The sequence below is a fragment of the Hypanus sabinus genome, chromosome 6 (genome assembly GCF_030144855.1).
Source record: "Hypanus sabinus isolate sHypSab1 chromosome 6, sHypSab1.hap1, whole genome shotgun sequence".
NCBI lineage: Eukaryota > Metazoa > Chordata > Chondrichthyes > Myliobatiformes > Dasyatidae > Hypanus > Hypanus sabinus.
Genome location: NC_082711.1, coordinates 153,277,168 through 153,294,156, shown reverse-complemented (window position 1 = coordinate 153,294,156; position 16,989 = coordinate 153,277,168). Strand labels below are relative to the sequence as shown.

Genomic DNA, 16,989 nt, shown 5'->3' with positions numbered 1-16,989 from the left:
AAGAGTTTATTAAAAGCTGGCCAAACGCCACAAATAAAATAATGCAAATACAGCCAATATAAATGATAAAACTTATGAAGTTGCATTGAGTTATCAAAGACATGATATGAAACGTTGAGAATTTCTGCTTTCTTATGGGACCTCTCTATGCTGTTTCATACACACTTAAACCTTTAGATTCAGCTGCTGAACCCTCTCTCCCCTTAGGTTTTCAGCTGCCTTACCGGTTACTCTTTTAACTCCTTCAAGTTCAGGTTATCCTTCAAGTTCAGGTTGCTTGAGAAGGAACTCACCAGGCCAAATTAGGTGACATAGCTTCAAAGTTCATGGGAATAGATTCAGGACAGATATGAGGCGAAACTGTTTTACCCAAACAGTAAATTCTGTGGCATTCTCTGCACAAGGGAAGCAGTAGATGTTACCTCATTAAATACATTTGAATCACAGTTAGCTAGAATCACAGTTAGCATAGCAGGAGAATTAAGGGTCATGGGTAAAAGGCAAGTAGGTGGAACTAAGACAACAGCCATGTTGAGTTGAGTTGGGAATTCTTTTCACCTGCAAGAGGTGTCGACAACTGTGTTGTGATTTTTTAGTTTTATCTGTGTGGGAGGGTTTGATGTTTTTCTTTGAATGACCTCCATGGTTTTCTTAGTTTTGTGGCTATCTGGAGAAGACAAATCTCGGAGTTGTATACTGCATACCTACTTTGATAATAAATGAACCTTTGAACTTCAATTAGCCAAGATCTTATTGAATGATGGAGCAGGATCAACAGGCTAGACGGCCTAGTGCTGTTCCTAATTCTTATGACCACTCAGGTCATTCTGCAGCTGGTTCCTCACAGAGTGTCCTTTCCATGCCTTTAACTCTCAACTACAGCCGTTGCTCTCTCTCCCTAGGCATCCTTTTCTTGTGATCCAAAGAAAATCACACCTGTGACAATATGATTAACCTTTTGAAGGTACCACCTCCAAACTGTTTTTCTTTCCCTTCCTGCTCACAGTGTGTTTGAAACATTTATCTCTGACGCTGGGCCCCACAACACCATTAAACAGGGATCTCTGTCAACCTTTTGTTCATTTTTCAGTCACGGTGAATCATGTATTTTTGCTACAGGCATCTGACTACAAACACTTCAATAATTTAATATTTGCACAATTTTTAAGTGGGCTTAATCATACTATTGAATAATAATGAACATTTGATTTGGGAATGTGAGCCTATTGTAAATGTCAAACTGTTCTAAGAATTTGCAGCTTATTTTATTCAATGGCCTCTTCTTTCCCTGTAATCCTATTCAGAATTTCTACCCAAATGCTCCAAGTTGGAACAGATATCCACATTTCATTTCTGTTGATCCAAATGACATTGTGATAATCCGAGTCCTCCCAGTCAGTGGAAGATACTTATCTGAATCATTCCACCATGGAATCATAGAAACATAGAGAACCTACAGCACAGTACAGGCCTTTTGGCCCACAAAGCTGTGCCGAACACGTCCCTACCTTAGAGCTACCTAGGCTTACCCAAAGCCCTCTATTTTTCTAAGCTCCATGTACCTATTCAGGAGTCTCTTACAAGACCCTATCATATCTGCCTCCACCACAGTTGCCGGCAGCCCATTCCACACACCCACCACTCTCTAAGTAAAAAAAATTACCCCTGACACTTCCTCTGTATCTACTTGCCCGCACATTAAACCTCTGCCTTCTCGTGTTAGCCATTCCAGCCCTGGGGAAAAAGCCTCTGACTACCCACACGATCAATGCCTCTCATTATTTTGTACACCTCTGTCAGATCACCTCTCATCCTCCATTGCTCCAAGGAGAAAAGGCCAAATTTACTCAACCTATTCTCATAAGGCATGCTCCCCAATCCAGGCAACATCCTTGTAAATCTCCTCTGCACCCTTTCTATAGTTTACACGTCCTTTCTGTAACGAGATGACCAGAACTGAGCACAGTACTCCAAGTGGGGCCTGACCAGTGTCCTATATAGCTTTAACATTACCTCTTGGCTCCTAAACTCTATCCCACAGTTGATGAAGGCCAATGAACCATATGCCTTCTTAACCACAGAGTCAACCTGCGCAGCAGCTTTGAGCATCCTATGGACTTTGATCCCAAGATCCCTCTGATCCTCCACACTGCCAAGAGTCTTACCATTAATGCTACATTCTGCCATCATATTTGACCTACCAAGATGAACCACCTCACACTAATCTGGGTTGAGCTCCATCTGCCACTTCTCAGACCAGTCTTGCAACCTATCAATGTCCCACTGTAACCTCTGCCAGTCTCCCACACTATCCACAACACACCCAACCTTTGTTTCATCAGAAAATTTACTAACTGATTCCTCCACTTCCTCATCCAGGTTATTTATAAAAATCACAGTCACTTTAATCCATAATCCAAATAGCATTTGCTATTTCGACCGTGAAAGGAAAATGAGTACATTGAAGAGGGTACAGTGCTCTTTCAGTGGAGAAGAGCACATTCCAGTTTATGGTTTGTTCATCTAATGCTTCATCATATTCAAATATTATATTTTCTTTAGGGACCAATATGTGTCAATAAAAATGACCATGGGTACTCCAGCTTACTTTCTTTTCACTCTATGGACGTGGGCAGGGTGTATCACATAGTGAGGGAGGCTAGGACTATAGGGTGCAGCCTCAGAACTCAACAATGTCCCTTTAAAATGGAGATGAGGAGGAATTTCTTTAGCCACCAGAGGGTGGTGAATCTGTGGGATCCAATGCCACAGACAATTGTGGAGGCCAAGCCGCTGACTATATTTAAAGCGGAAATCGATAGGTTCTTGATTGGTATGGGTATCACAGGTTATAGGGAGGAGGCAGGAGAATAGAGTTGAGAGGGATTATAAATCACCCAAGATGCAATGGCGAGACAGACTTGATGGGCCAAATGGCCTAATTCTGCTCCTATGTCTTATGGCCTTTAATACCTCATCTTACAGAGGGATATATTAATGATTGTCTATTAATTATGCTTATTTGTTTCTAATGGTCTTCCTCCGATCTTTCAATATTCTTGTGTGTTTTATTTTAATCTTGGTATCTTTCATTTGAGCATTGGCACACCAGTAACATCCTGTCTCCATCACATGCCTTGAACATCATGTCATTTCAGGGTGGGATTTACGTTTTCCAGCTCTTGGACCATTACACCGCCCAAGTATCCATCGTTTTCCTCACCTTCTGTGAGGTGCTCGCAGTTTGTTGGCTTTATGGTAAGTCCACCGTCAGTCTTATTGTCAACAATTGTTAATATAGATTTGATCAAATCAATTGGTGTCAAATGCACAACATACAGCAGTCCCTGGCTGAAAAGCAGTTGGTATGATCACTGTCATGCAAAACCTATCAAGCAATGGAAAACCAGGTAACACATATCAATCTTTACCCTGATCGTTATGGGAATTAAATTTAATTTATCCTCCTGTAATTACCCCACTGCGCTGGAACTATTAAGGTGACATGCATCCACAAATGAGAAGGCACTGGAAGGGCCAATCACAACTCAGGACCCTGAGAAGGATGTCACATTAAATGATTTCTCACAGTAACCACGATCTACGTGCTGGAGATGGTGAGGGCTTATTCGCGCTACCCCATCTGCCCCCTGATCATCCAGGGACAACGGTTGCATCTGCACAGAACCTGATGCATCCTGCTCACAGTCAAGTGAGAGTGAATGTGAGAGTGATGGTGAGAGAGTGAGAGTGTGTGTGAGAGAGAGAGAGAGAGAAAGAAAGAGAGAGAGAAATAGAGAGAGAGAGGGAAAGAAAGAAAGAAAGAAAGAAAGAAAGAAAGAAAGAAAGAAAGAAAGAAAGAAAGAAAGAAAGAAAGAAAGAAAGAAAGAAAGAAAGAAAGAAAGAAAGAAAGAAAGAAAGAAAGAAAGAAAGAAAGAAAGAAAGAAAGAAAGAAAGAAAGAAAGAAAGAAAGAAAGAAAGAAAGAAAGAAAGAAAGAAAGAAAGATAGATAGATAAAAAAACATAAAAAAACAGTTAGGACCTCCTTGGTCCTGAGATGTCTGGATGATCCTGGTCCAAGATCACCAGAACTTCAGTTGTGACACAGCACATGCTTAGAGGGCCAACTCCAAGCTATTGTCAGCTTGTTCACCAAAGCACAGCAGAAGATACACAAGTCTTTCGATCTGCCCCACTGCACAAATTCTAAGAATAAAAAATGCTGGAGAACGTAAAGCATTTCTCATATCTCCCAAGCCACCATTCAATGTAAGCAGGGACTGAAGCTGAAAATAAGCTCCACTTTCCGTTTGAAGGTCCAGGCCTCGGACCTGACACAATAGTCTGGCAATCCAGCTGCCTACATTGATCACTCCCCTCTAAGGGTCCTTCTGAGGCCGGGGCCACCTAGCAGAGCGAACTCGGGGCACAGGAATGCACCATTATTGCCACAATATCTCCAAACTCACTGGGACGATGAATGAATCACTGCCAGTGTCCTGTCCTAGACCAACATCCACAGTTACACTCAGTCATAATAGTCACCTCCACGCCCAGCAGCAGGGTCCTGGGTCAGGCACTGCATGCTGAAAGAGATCAGAGATACACTGACAGCTTGTGTGAAAAATGACACATCCCCTCTAATTCCTGGGAATCGCAGACCCCATCGCTGCTCAGAGTAGGGATGGAGCAGTCAGGGTGCTATTGAGAACCTCAGGGTCTTGCGTTGGATGCACAGAGAAGGCCTGCACGAGTGGCAGAAAGGTTGCATCACCCGACAGACGTCAGGTGGTTCCTGCTCTCGCTGAGGGAAGTTTGTAACTCCCACGTCAACCATCACAAAGCCAGCAGAACTAGAGTGGCTGTAAGTTACCTTCAATCTGCAGGGACGTCCCATCAAGGGGCAGTGAACTTTCACTGCTGGCAAATAGCCCTATCATGCTTAATACGCAAGAATATTTGGTGTTCTTTTAAATGTTATAGCACACATAGTTCCATTATCTATCCACTTTGGAAATATTTTCCTTAAGTAAGTCAAAGAGTTTGCTGAGGGAGAGTTTTGGTTTTGCAGACATTAGCTGCAAATTTCGAGATTATCTTCGCAGAGGCAAGATCTCTTAGGAGAAATGAAATGTGCTGAAACGGGGGATGGGGGGGGATTTGCCATTGTACTAATTCATTTCACGTTATCTGAGCAGTTTAGTCCTGCAGACAGCCTCCTGCAGGGCAAAAGTGAAGACTACTGTTGCCTGCAAACAGCTTTCCAGACAAGTGGCAAATCATAATCAAGTTCAATATCACCAGCATTTGTCATGAGATTTTTTGTTTCGCGGCAGCAGTACATTGCCATACATATCAGTGAAAACTGCAAATTACAATGAGAAATATCTATTAAATTTTTAATTAAATAAGTAGTGCAAACGAGAAAAAAAGTAGTGAGGTAGTGTCCATGGGTTCATTGTCCATTCAGAAATCTGATGGTGGATGGGAAGAAACTGTTCCTGGAACATAGCAATCCTTTTGCCATTCATTCAGACCTTCCCAGAGCAATCATTTTAATTCCGATCCCCATTCCCATTCCGACATGTTGGTCCACGGTCTCCTCTTCTGCCATGATGACACCACTCTCAGGGTGGAGGAGCAACACCTCATATTCCATCTGGGTAGCCCCCAACTTGATGGCATGAATATCGATTTCACCTTCTGGTAACTTTGTTCCCCCCTCTTTTCCATTTTATTCCATTCCCTACTCTGGCCTCTTCCTCTTCTCCTCAACTGTCTATCACCTGCCCCGGTGCTCCTCTTCCTTCCCTTTCTCCCATGGTCCAATCTCCTCTCCGATCAGATTCCCCTCTCCCCAGCCCTTTGCCTTTTCCACCTATCACCTCCCAGTTTCTTACTTCATTCCCCCCCCCCATCCCACCCCACCCCTGAGCTGGCTTCACTTATCACCTTCCAGCTTGTGGTTTGTCCTCCTTCTCCTGCCCCAATCCTTTCATTCTGACATCTCCCCCCTTCCTTTCCAGTCCTGATGAAGGACCTCAGCCCAAAACCACGGCTATTTATTCCTCTCCATAGATGATGCCTGACCCTGTTGGGTTCCTCCGGCATATTGAGTACGTTGCTCCTGAAACATTGCTTCTTCAGACCCCTGAACCTCTTCCTTGATGGTAACAGTGAGAAGAGGGCAGACCCTGGGTGATGGGGGGGGGGGGGGTCCTTAACCATGGATGCCATGTTTTAAAGCATCACCGTTTGAAGACGTCCTCGATGCTGGTGAGGTTAGTGCCTATGATGATGCTGGCTGAGTTTACAGCTTTTTCAGATCCTGTGCAGTGACCTCTCCATACCAGAAGGTGATAACCATATAAACATATAACAATCACAGCACGGAAACAGGCCATCTCAGCCCTCCTGGTCCGTGCCGAACTCTTAATCTCACCTAGTCCCACCTACCCGCACTCAGCCCATAACCCTCCACTCCTTTCCTGTCCATATACCTATCCAATTTTACCTTAAATGACTCAACTGAACTGGCCTCTACTACTTTTACAGGAAGCTCATTCCACACAGCTATCACTCTCTGAGTAAAGAAATACCCCCTCGTGTTTCCCTTAAACTTCTGCCCCCTAACTCTCAAATCATGTCCTCTCGTTTGAATCTCCCCTACTCTCAATGGAAACAGCCTATTCACGTCAACTCTATCTATCCCTCTCAAAATTTTAAATACCTCGATCAAATCCCCCCTCAACCTTCTACGCTCCAATGAATAGAGACCTAATTTGTTCAACCTTTCTCTGTAACTTAAGTGCTGAAACCCAGGTATCATCCTAGTAAATCGTCTCTGCACTCTCTCTAATTTATTGATATCTTTCCTATAATTCAGTGACCAGAACTGTACACAATATTCCAAATTTGGCCTTACCAATGCCTTGTACAATTTTAACATTACATCCCAACTTCTGTACTCAATGCTTTGATTTATAAAGGCCAGCATTCCAAAAACCTTCTTCACCACCCTATCTACATGAGACTCCACCTTCAGGGAACTATGCACTGTTATTCCTAGATCTCTCTGTTCCACTGCATTCCTCAATGCCCTACCATTTACCCTGTATGTTCTATTTGGATTATTCCTGCCAAAATGTAGAACCTCACACTTCTCAGCATTAAACTCCATCTGCCAACGTTCAGCCCATTCTTCTAACCGGCATAAGTCTCCCTGCAAGCTTTGAAAACCCACCTCATTATCCACAACACCTCCTACCTTAGTATCATCGGCATACTTACTAATCCAATTTACCACCCCATCATCCAGATCATTTATGTATATTACAAACAACATTGGGCCCAAAACAGATCCCTGAGGCACCCCGCTAGTCACCGGCCTCCATCCCGATAAACAATTATCCACCACTACTCTCTGGCATCTCCCATCTAGCCACTGTTGAATCCATTTTATTACTCCAGCATTAATACCTAACGACTGAACCTTCTTAACTAACCTTCCATGTGGAACTTTGTCAAAGGCTTTGCTGAGGTCCATATAGACTACATCCACTGCCTTACCCTCGTCAACATTCCTCGTAACTTCTTCAAAAAATTCAATAAGGTTTGTCAAACGTGACCTTCCATGCACAAATCCATGCTGGCTACTCCTAATCAGATCCTGTCTATCCAGATAATTATTAATACTATCTCTAAGAATACTTTCCATTAACTTACCCACCACTGATGTCAAACTGACAGGTCTATAATTGCTAGGCTTACTTCTAGAACCCTTTTTAAACAATGGAACCACATGAGCAATACGCCAATCCTCTGGCACAATCCCCGTTTCTAATGACATCTTAAAGATCTCCGTCAGAGCTCCTGCTATTTCTACATAAACTTCCCTCAATGTCCTGGGGAATATCCTGTCAGGACCTGGAGATTTATCCACTTTTAAATTTCTTAAAAGCGCCAGTACTTCCACCTCTTTAATTGTCATAGGTTCCATAACTTCCTTACTTGTTTCCCACACTTTACACAATTCAATATCCTTTTCCTTAGTGAATACCGAAGAGAAGAAATCGTTCAAAATCTCTCCCATCTCCCTCGGCTCCACACATAGCTGACCACTCTGATTCTCTAAGGGGCCAATTTTATCCCTCACTATCCTCTTGCTTTTAATATAACTGTAGAAACCTTTTGGATTTACTTTCACCTTATTTGCCAAACCAACCTCATATCTTCTTTTAGCTTTTCTAATCTCTTTCTTAAGATTCCTTTTAAATTCTTTATATTTCTCGAGCAATTCCTTTACTCCATGCTGCCTATATCTATTGTAGACATCCCTCTTTTTCCGAACCAAATTTCTAATAGCCCTTGAAAACCATGGTGCTTTCAAACCTTTAACTTTTCCTTTCAACCTAACAGGAACATAAAGATTCTGTACCCTCATAATTTCACCCTTAAATGACCTCCATTTCTCTATTACATCCTTCCCATAAAACGACTTGACCCAATCCACTCTCTCTAAATCCCTTCGCATCTCCTCAAAGTTAGCCTTTCTCCAATCAAAAATCTCAACTCTAGGTCCTGTCCTGTCCTTCTCCATAATTATATTGAAGCTAATGCTATTGTGATCACTGGACCCGAAGTGCTCCCCAACACATACATCTGTCAGCTGACCTATCGCATTCCCTAACAGGAGATCCAACACTGCCCCATCTCTAGTCGGTACTTCTATGTATTGTTGCAAAAAACTATCCTGCACACATTTCACAAACTCTAAACCATCCAGCCCTTTTACAGAATGAGCTTCCTAGTCTACGTGTGGAAAATTAACATCTCCCACAATCACCACCTTGTGTTTACTACAAATATCTGCTATCTCCTTACACATTTGCTCTTCCAACTCACGCTCCCCATTAGGTGGCCTATAATACACTCCTATCAGTGTTACTACACCTTTCCCATTCCTCAATTCCACCCAAATAGCCTCCCTAGAGGAGCTCTCTAATCTATCCATCCAAAGCACCGCCATAAGATTTTCTCAGACAAGCAATGCAACACCTCCTCCTCTGGCCCCTCCTACTCTATCACACCTGAAGCAACTAAATCCAGGAATATTTAGTTGCCAATCACACCCTTCCTACAACCATGTTTCACTAATAGCTACAACATCATAATTCCAGGTATCAATCCACGCTTTAAGCTCATCCACCTTTCTTACAATGCTCCTAGCATTAAAATAGATACATTTAAGATACTCTCCACCTCCTCCTCTCTTTTCATCCCTAACAATGCATTCAAATTTATTATCCTTTTCTTTCTTCTCCCCTACATCTTTGGGCTGAGCGCATCCCTTCTCCATCACCTGCCTTTCCTCCCTCACACACTGTCTCTTTACTTGCTCTACTGGTGAACTAACCTCCTCTCCCATAGTTTCCTCAAATTGATTCCCACCCCCCCCCCCATCTTACTAGTTTAAAGTCTGCCCTGTAGCTCTAGCAAACCTCCCCGCTAGGATATTGGTCCCCCCAGGATTCAAGTGTAACCCATCCTTCTTGAACAGGTCATGCCTGCCCCAGAAGAGGTCCCAATGATCCAGAAACTTGAATCCCTGCCCCCTGCTCCAATCCCTCAGCCACGCATTCATCGTCCACCTAATTCCATTTCTACTCTCACTGTCGCGTGGCACAGGCAGTAATCCCGAGATTACTACCTTTGCAGTCCTTCTTCTTAACTGCCTTCCTAACTCCCTATACTCTCATTTCAGGACCTCTTCCCCTTTCCTTCCTATGTCATTGGTACCTACATGTACCACGACCTCTGGCTCCTCACCCTCCCACTTCAGGATATCTTGGACGCGATCAGAAACGTCCCGAACCCTGGCACCAGGGAGGCAAATTACCATCCGGGACTCCCGATCACCTCCACAGAACCGCCTGTCTGAACCCCTGACTATCGAGTCCCCTATTACTATGGTCCTCTTTCTTCTATCCCTACCCTTCTGAGCTACGGGGCCGTCCTTTGTGCTGGAGGCCCGGCCACTGTCACTTCCACCAGGCAGGCTGTCCCCCCCAACAGTACTCAAACATGAGTACTTATTGTCAAGGGGTACAGCCACTGGGGTACTCTCTAGTACCTGCCTCTTCCCCTTCCTGACCGTGACCCACCTATCTGCCTCCCGTGGCCCCGGAGTGACCACCTGCCTGTAACTCCTCTCTATCACCTCCTCACTCTCCCTGACCAGGCGAAGGTCATCGAGCTGCAGCTCCAGTTCCCTAACTCGGTCCCTCAGGAGCTGCAGTTCGGCGCAGCTGGAGCAGATGTGGACGTCCGGGAGGCTCAGAGACTCCAGGACCTCCCACATCCGACACCGAGAACAACAAGCTGCCCTCACACTCATGCCTCCCAAATAATTGAAAATACAAGAACTAAAAGATAAGCCGACTGTGCACTCCTCCGCCTAAGCCCCCTGAGCCCAAGCCCAACACTCTGCTCCCGGTGCACTCCGCTGCCCGCTTCTTAAGGCTGCGTTCTTTTTATATCTTCCCTCCTTCCCAGGCCTCCTCACGCACCTGCGTAGTCCCGCCTCTCAGAACTCCGATCTGAGACGCAATTGGACAATTTGAAAACGGCCGCCACCGCACTTCCTTTCAAAGCCTCGCTGACCTCTTCCAAAAGAAGATGCAGCCTGTTAGGATGCTCCCCACAGTGTATCTGTAGAAATTTGCAAGAGCTGGTAACATATTAATTCTCCCAAACTCTTAATGAAATTTAGCTGCTGTCATGCCTTCTTTGTAATTGCATCAAAATGTTGAGCCCAGGGTAGATCTTCAGAGATGTTGACACTCAGGTGAAACTGCTCACCCTTTCCTCCTCTGATCCCTCCTTGAGGACTGGACTGGTGCGTATTCCCTTGACTTCCCCTTCCTGAAATCCACAATTCATTCTTTGGTCTTACTGGCACTGTTGTTACAACACCACTCAACCAGCTGATCCACCTCGCTCCGGTACGCCTCTTCGTCACCATCCGAAATTCTGCCGACAATAATAGTGTCACCGGAAAATTTACAGGTACCGTTTGAGCTGTGACTAGACACGCATTTGTGGGTATAGAGAGAGGAGAGCAGCGGGATAAGCATGCATCCGCGAGGTGCGCCAGCCTTGATTGACAGCGAGCAGGGGATATACTTTTCTGACCCACACTGCATCAACATCGAAAATCCGTCACTGACGCTGAATCCTTTTAGTGGCTCCAACTGCTGCCAAACCTTGTCAAAGTCTTCCAGACCCTTTCTGCCATGATACCAGTTCATTTAAAGCGGGCGATTGCTAGAATGCAAAACCTGTTTTGTTTTCGAACAGGTCCTTTTGATTTGAAACACCCTGGCCCGGCATTACGTTGTTATTGCCCGTGGAAATTGCGGCGTGATTTTACAAATGACGGTTTCCTGTTTTGAAGGAGTCTCTCGGTTGTCACAGAACATCACAGAGATGCTGGGAAAACCACCAAACATTTACATCCGTGTGTGCTGGCTTGTGCTGTCTCCCATACTGGTACTGGTAAGTTCACATTACCTGGTTCAAGATTTTAAAGTGTACGTCACATGGCCCTGCGGCATTTGAGTCTAGTTTTAACCAATGACTTTTGATGAGCAAAGATTTGGCTTGATGGCGGCAGGCCCAGGCCTATTGTAATTGAATATTTAAAGCAGTATAGATACTGGAAATATGAAATAAAATCCACAAAGCTTGGAGAGGCGAAGCTGCCACACCGCTCCAGCAACTCAACTCGGCCTCTGACCTCAAGCGCTGTCTGTGTGGAGTTCGCATGCCCCGCCAGTGGCCGAGTTGGTTTCTCCCGGGTGCCTCCAGTTCCTCCCAGGCCACAAAGACATGCAGGTGGAATGAATGGCTGCTGTGAGCGCCCGGACTCAGAGGCGAAAGAATCCGAAGGGGAGTGGATGGGTGTGGGAGACACAATGGGTCACAAGCAAAATAAGTAGGGGTCAGGATGGATGGATTTGCTCTAACAGACAGTGTAGAGTTGACGGGCTGAATGGCCTCCTCCACATCATAAGGAAATATGAGCAACATTAGTGGGTCCAGCTAATTTAACTTATATTGCTATATATTAACTTTTTTAATCCACTCTGGTCTCAATTAAATTGGTTTATCTCTGCTTATTACTAGAAGCATCAATGTCCTCCCAAGGTAGCTGCCAGGACTGATGTCTTGAACAGTTTGTGATTCTGCTTTGTGGATGAGCTCCTTGCAGAAGCTCTGGTCATTGCATCAGCCCGCCAGTAATATTTTGGTTTCCGCAAATTCTTTTGCCCCTCACTATTAAGTTCTTCTAACGCGAAATATAATCATCCAGAATTACTGTCAGAAATTGTTGGCAGAACACTGCATGAATTTGGATGTTTTGGTTCTTTAATTCCTTGGCCCTTTCATCTGCCCCCCTCAGATCCTCGCTGTGTGCGTTGTCCTTGAATTTGAGCCTGCACGTTACGGCACCTACATCTACCCGGGGTGGGCCCAGGGCCTCGGCTGGTTTGTTGCCCTCGCTTCGCTGGTTTGGATTCCGATTGGCGCTCTCCACACAATGCTCACATCCAAAGGCTCCTTCTGCCAGGTGAGTTGCCCCATCAGCAGGTGTCAGTGGCCGTAGACGGCCCTGAAAGCAGAGTGTGGGTAAGCCAGCTCGTCTGCACTTCAACGCAAAATGCTGGAAGCGCTCAGCAGGTGGACGGGCATCCGGGGAAATAGAGGCCGATTAAAGATTCCGGTTGAAGAACACATCCCTGAACTAAGCAGAAGCTTTGACCACTGTTAAAGCCCCAAGCTCGGGAATCTCTCCCTAAACCCCTCCATCTGCCTGCTTCCTTCCTCATTCACTCCTCAAGATTCAAGTACGTTTATTATCAAAATCTGTATAAATTACACAACCTTAAGATTTGTTTGCTCACATGCAGCCACAAAGCAAGAAACCTGAAAGAACCCAATTAAAGAAAAATTTTTTTTAAAAAAGACCAACACCCAATGAGCAAGAGAAAGAAAAAAATTAAAAATTATGTGAACAATTGAAGTGAACAACTACGTCCTGAACCAAAATTGAGTCCTCAGATTCAGACCTCAGAGCAGCATGGAGTAGGCCCAAAGCCTCACTTATCAGTTCATCATATTAGCAGGCACGGATTACAGCAACCAGCCGGGCAGTTTTCATAGCCTCAGTACCATGGAGAGAGGAGTGACCATCATGGAGAAAGAGCAAAATCAGCTCTCATCTTGGATCCCGATACCCTGTCTTTTCTGTCTATCTGAGTCAGCATTTAAATTGATCAAACAATGGGCAGCGTAAGGCTCCAGTACCCTGGAGGGAGGAGTGAACAACATGGAGAGCGAGTGAAATCGGCTCTTGCCTCCGATCTGGGCTGGTGCTTAAATTGTCTAGACAGCAAATCGTACCTCCCACTTGTACCCGGCTGTCGCGGATGGCTCCAGGCCTAGGCCACACGGCCCAGTGCCTCGCTCGGGGCCCAAATTTCTCCGCCCAGCCCGAAGCCGCTCTCAAGCACTTCAGATCAGCTTGGCAGTCAGAGCAATCCAACCTTACACCCAGGCCATTCATAACGGCATCAGAACTGCATCTGCAACGATTCTGCAACACACCATCCCCTGAACTCGCCTCACCATCGCTCGCCCCTTCACTGTTTGCAGCAATGATTTAACACAGATTACCTGAGAAAAGGTGTTTTTAGTGATTTCTTAAAAAATTGATCTTTTTATGCATCTTTTTATGTGACAAAAACTACAAGAGATTAATACAGTGCAAGATAAACATACAGTAATAATATGGTTCAAAATAATGATGAAAAAGCACCCAAAATAAAGTCATGTAGAGTTAGTATCCACCCCCACCCCCCACAGAAAAAAAAACTCCAGACCAACCACTGCAAGATGTAGGAAATATAAATTGGAGCATTCAAACCCCCAAAACTGTAAATGAAAATAAGAACAAAAGATAATAATGCCACGGAAAAAGAAAGCTGAAAGTAAGGGACTGAAAAAAAACTTAAACTAAAGAAAAGTTATGGAAATATTCAAGAGAAGGTCCCCACACCTTAGGAAACTTTATGTCCGAATTAAGAAGTGAGTAGTGAATTGTTTCAAGGTCTAAACAGGACATAATATCATTGAGCCATTGAACATGAGTGGGTGGGGCAACATAAGAAGAATTAAATGTCTAGCCAAAAGAGAAGCAAAAGATAATGCTCGACATTTAGTCGGACACAAAGGTATATCCCTCTCACCCAAGGTACCAAAAAGAGCAATCAGAGGGTTAGGTTCTAAGTGACAATTAAGAATATGGGATAAGGAGTTTGGGATATGTGATAGTGATGTTTTGAGTCAAATTTCTTATCTTTTTAGCTACCAGAGGGCTGTTGTACGCGTTTGGTAGCAACATCTTAACCAGAAGTTTGAAACCTAGCCGTCTGGCCATGCTTTTATTCATCTCCTTCTGTGGGTAAATGACAAACTTTGTTGAGAATACTTTGAGAATATTCCTTTCCATCAACAGAGTTTCTTCAGTGCAAATGATGACTGTTGTTAAAAGGGTCCGATCCATATCGAAGGAACTGGAACACACTCCTGGAAATGCTGGGTCACACCACAGGACGGGGTAGATGGAGATGAACAGGAGGGTGTGAAAGTTAAACATGGATTGAATAGTTTTATGCTCAGTCTCAGAGCAGTGTCCTAGGCCCAGCCACGTTCAGCCGCACCATCAAGGACCTTCCCTCAATAAGTCAGAAGTGAGGATTTTTGTTGATGACTGCACAATGTCCAATTGCACTCTCAACTCCTCGGACGATGAGGCAGTCCATGCCTGCGTACAGCGAGACAAGGCATAAATACCAAGTAATAGTTATGCTAGGGAAGTGCCAGGCAGTGGTCAGTTCTAACAAGAGGAAGTCTTGCCATCTTCCCTGGGCATTCATTTCCATGGCCCACGCCATCAGCATCCCTTGATCAGAGACTCGGACACATAAACGCCATAGCTACAAGCGCAGATCAGAAGCTAGGTAACCAGCAGTGATCTCCTGCCACCCAGAAACGCTTTCAGCATCTGCAGGGGAGTCATCTGATGGAATACTTTAACTCACCTAGATGTGAACGCAGAGCCACCCAGGACTAAGAAGTCACCCTCCCCCACCCTGGATGGTCTCCTGCCTCCCTTCTTCCATCGAGCAGTAGAAAAGACTGAAAGCACAGACTACCAGGCAGCAGGGCAGCTTCCGCCCCGCTGTTATAAGACTATTAAACCGCTCCCTCATACGATAAGGGACTCTACCTCAAAATCTACTTCCCTATGATCTTGCACTTTACCTGCACTGCACTTCCTCTTTATTCTGAATTGTCGTCATTTTCCCTTGTACTGCCTCAACACGCTCTGCAATGATTTGATTTGAATGAACAGTATGCAACGCAGGCTTTTCACAGTACGTGTTACAGTAAGAAACCAATACCCATTTCTTCCATCCCAAACATTCATTCCCTCTGCCACCCGACCAGAACACCATCTACAAAACAGGCTGCTGTCACTCACCCAGAGCTATGAACTCTAACTCCCAGGAGGCCAAAGGAACTCCACCGCCCAGGTGACTCCCTTCCAAGTCACATACCTGCCTGATGGAACCATTTTGCTGGTCCCTGGGTCCAAATCCTGGAACTCCCTTTCCCCAGCAGTGCAGTGATGTTCAGATTCAAACATTCACATTTATCACGTGTCCGTTGAAGAGAAACCATGAAATGTGTCATTTGCTTTAACAACCAACACGACCTAAAGATGTGCTGGGGGCTGCCCGCAAGTATCGCCTCATATTCTAATGCCAACATTGCACGTTCACAGTACTCGGCAGAACAACACTAAATACACACACAAAAAAGAACAGAACAGAACAAGCAACAAAATAACAACAGCAAAACAACCCCTCCCCCACTTTCCTCCCTCCCACCCACTCATCTACGCAGGCAGTCCTCCAACCCCAGGACTGGCAGCTCCGGTCTCCGGGCTTCGAATTCTGGACTTCTGCTCAAACTTCGGGCTTTGATCTTTGGTGTCAACCCCAGGACTGGCCAATAACAGGACCCCAAACTCCAGCTCAAGCTCTGGTCTTGCCCACTCGCCGGTCCACGAGCCTCCTGCCCACACTGACATCCAATCCCAGGACCGGTCAGTACCTTTCACCAGTCAGACTGCAGCTTTTCAAAGTCGCTCACTGATACCTTCCCGGGGGCAGTTTAGGGATGTACAGAAAATGCTGGCCCTATAATGGTCTCATCCTTAAAACAAAATGTTAATGTCCTGCACAGTCTTCCTCACTTGGGAGTCTGTCAAAGGCCTGAGCCAAGTACATATTTGGCTGGATCCACTGATCCTTCAGGTATCTGGGCACCACAGTACTTGTTCTGGAGCAGTGAATATCAGCTCTAATGACAGCTCCAGTGATGAGTGGGTGTCAGGGAGAAGGTGGGCACTTGTGGAGAAAAGGAAGGGGTAGATTAGAGGCCAACTGTATAACAGTGGTTTATCAACTCCCTTGTGGTTCCAGTGACCCCGGTTCAATTCCGACCTCCAATGATGCCTGTTTGCGCAGAGTTTGCACGCCCTCCCTGCAACTACACAGGTTTCCCCTGGTTGTCCTAATTTCCTCCCACTTCCCCAAATCAAGTGGATTGTTGGTAAATTGCCCTAGTGTGTAAATAAGTGGTAGAATCTGAGAGGACTGGGTGGAGAAGGGGTTAGGGTAAAAATGGATGCTTTATAATAGGCATGGACCAAGGGAGCCCGTTTCAGTTTGTTCTCTCTCTCTCTCTCTCTCTCTCTCTCTCACACACATACACACACACACTCACTCAAAGCACATCAGTAGAAGGGAGAGACAAGTCAGTGACGGTAAAGGAAGTGAGCCACATAGATTTATTTTG

At 45.1% G+C, this 16,989-nt stretch overlaps 1 protein-coding gene across 3 annotated transcripts in view; it reads left to right on the top strand.

Annotated features, from left to right (window-relative positions):
- Positions 1-16,989, top strand: part of si:ch211-283g2.1 (sodium- and chloride-dependent GABA transporter ine) — a 122,087-nt gene that overhangs the window by 100,859 nt on the left and 4,239 nt on the right. For 2 of the 3 annotated variants that reach the window (XR_009512796.1, XM_059973209.1), the window contains exons 10-12: positions 3,159-3,258; positions 11,456-11,556; positions 12,464-12,631. Coding sequence is in view for 2 of the 3 variants with exons in the window: in XM_059973209.1 (XP_059829192.1) it covers positions 3,159-3,258; positions 11,456-11,556; positions 12,464-12,631 (369 nt within the window). In the remaining variant the exon portion in view is untranslated. Of the gene's footprint in view, positions 1-3,158; positions 3,259-11,358; positions 11,557-12,463; positions 12,632-16,989 lie in introns of those variants that run through there. The other variant, XM_059973210.1, reaches the window with a different exon arrangement.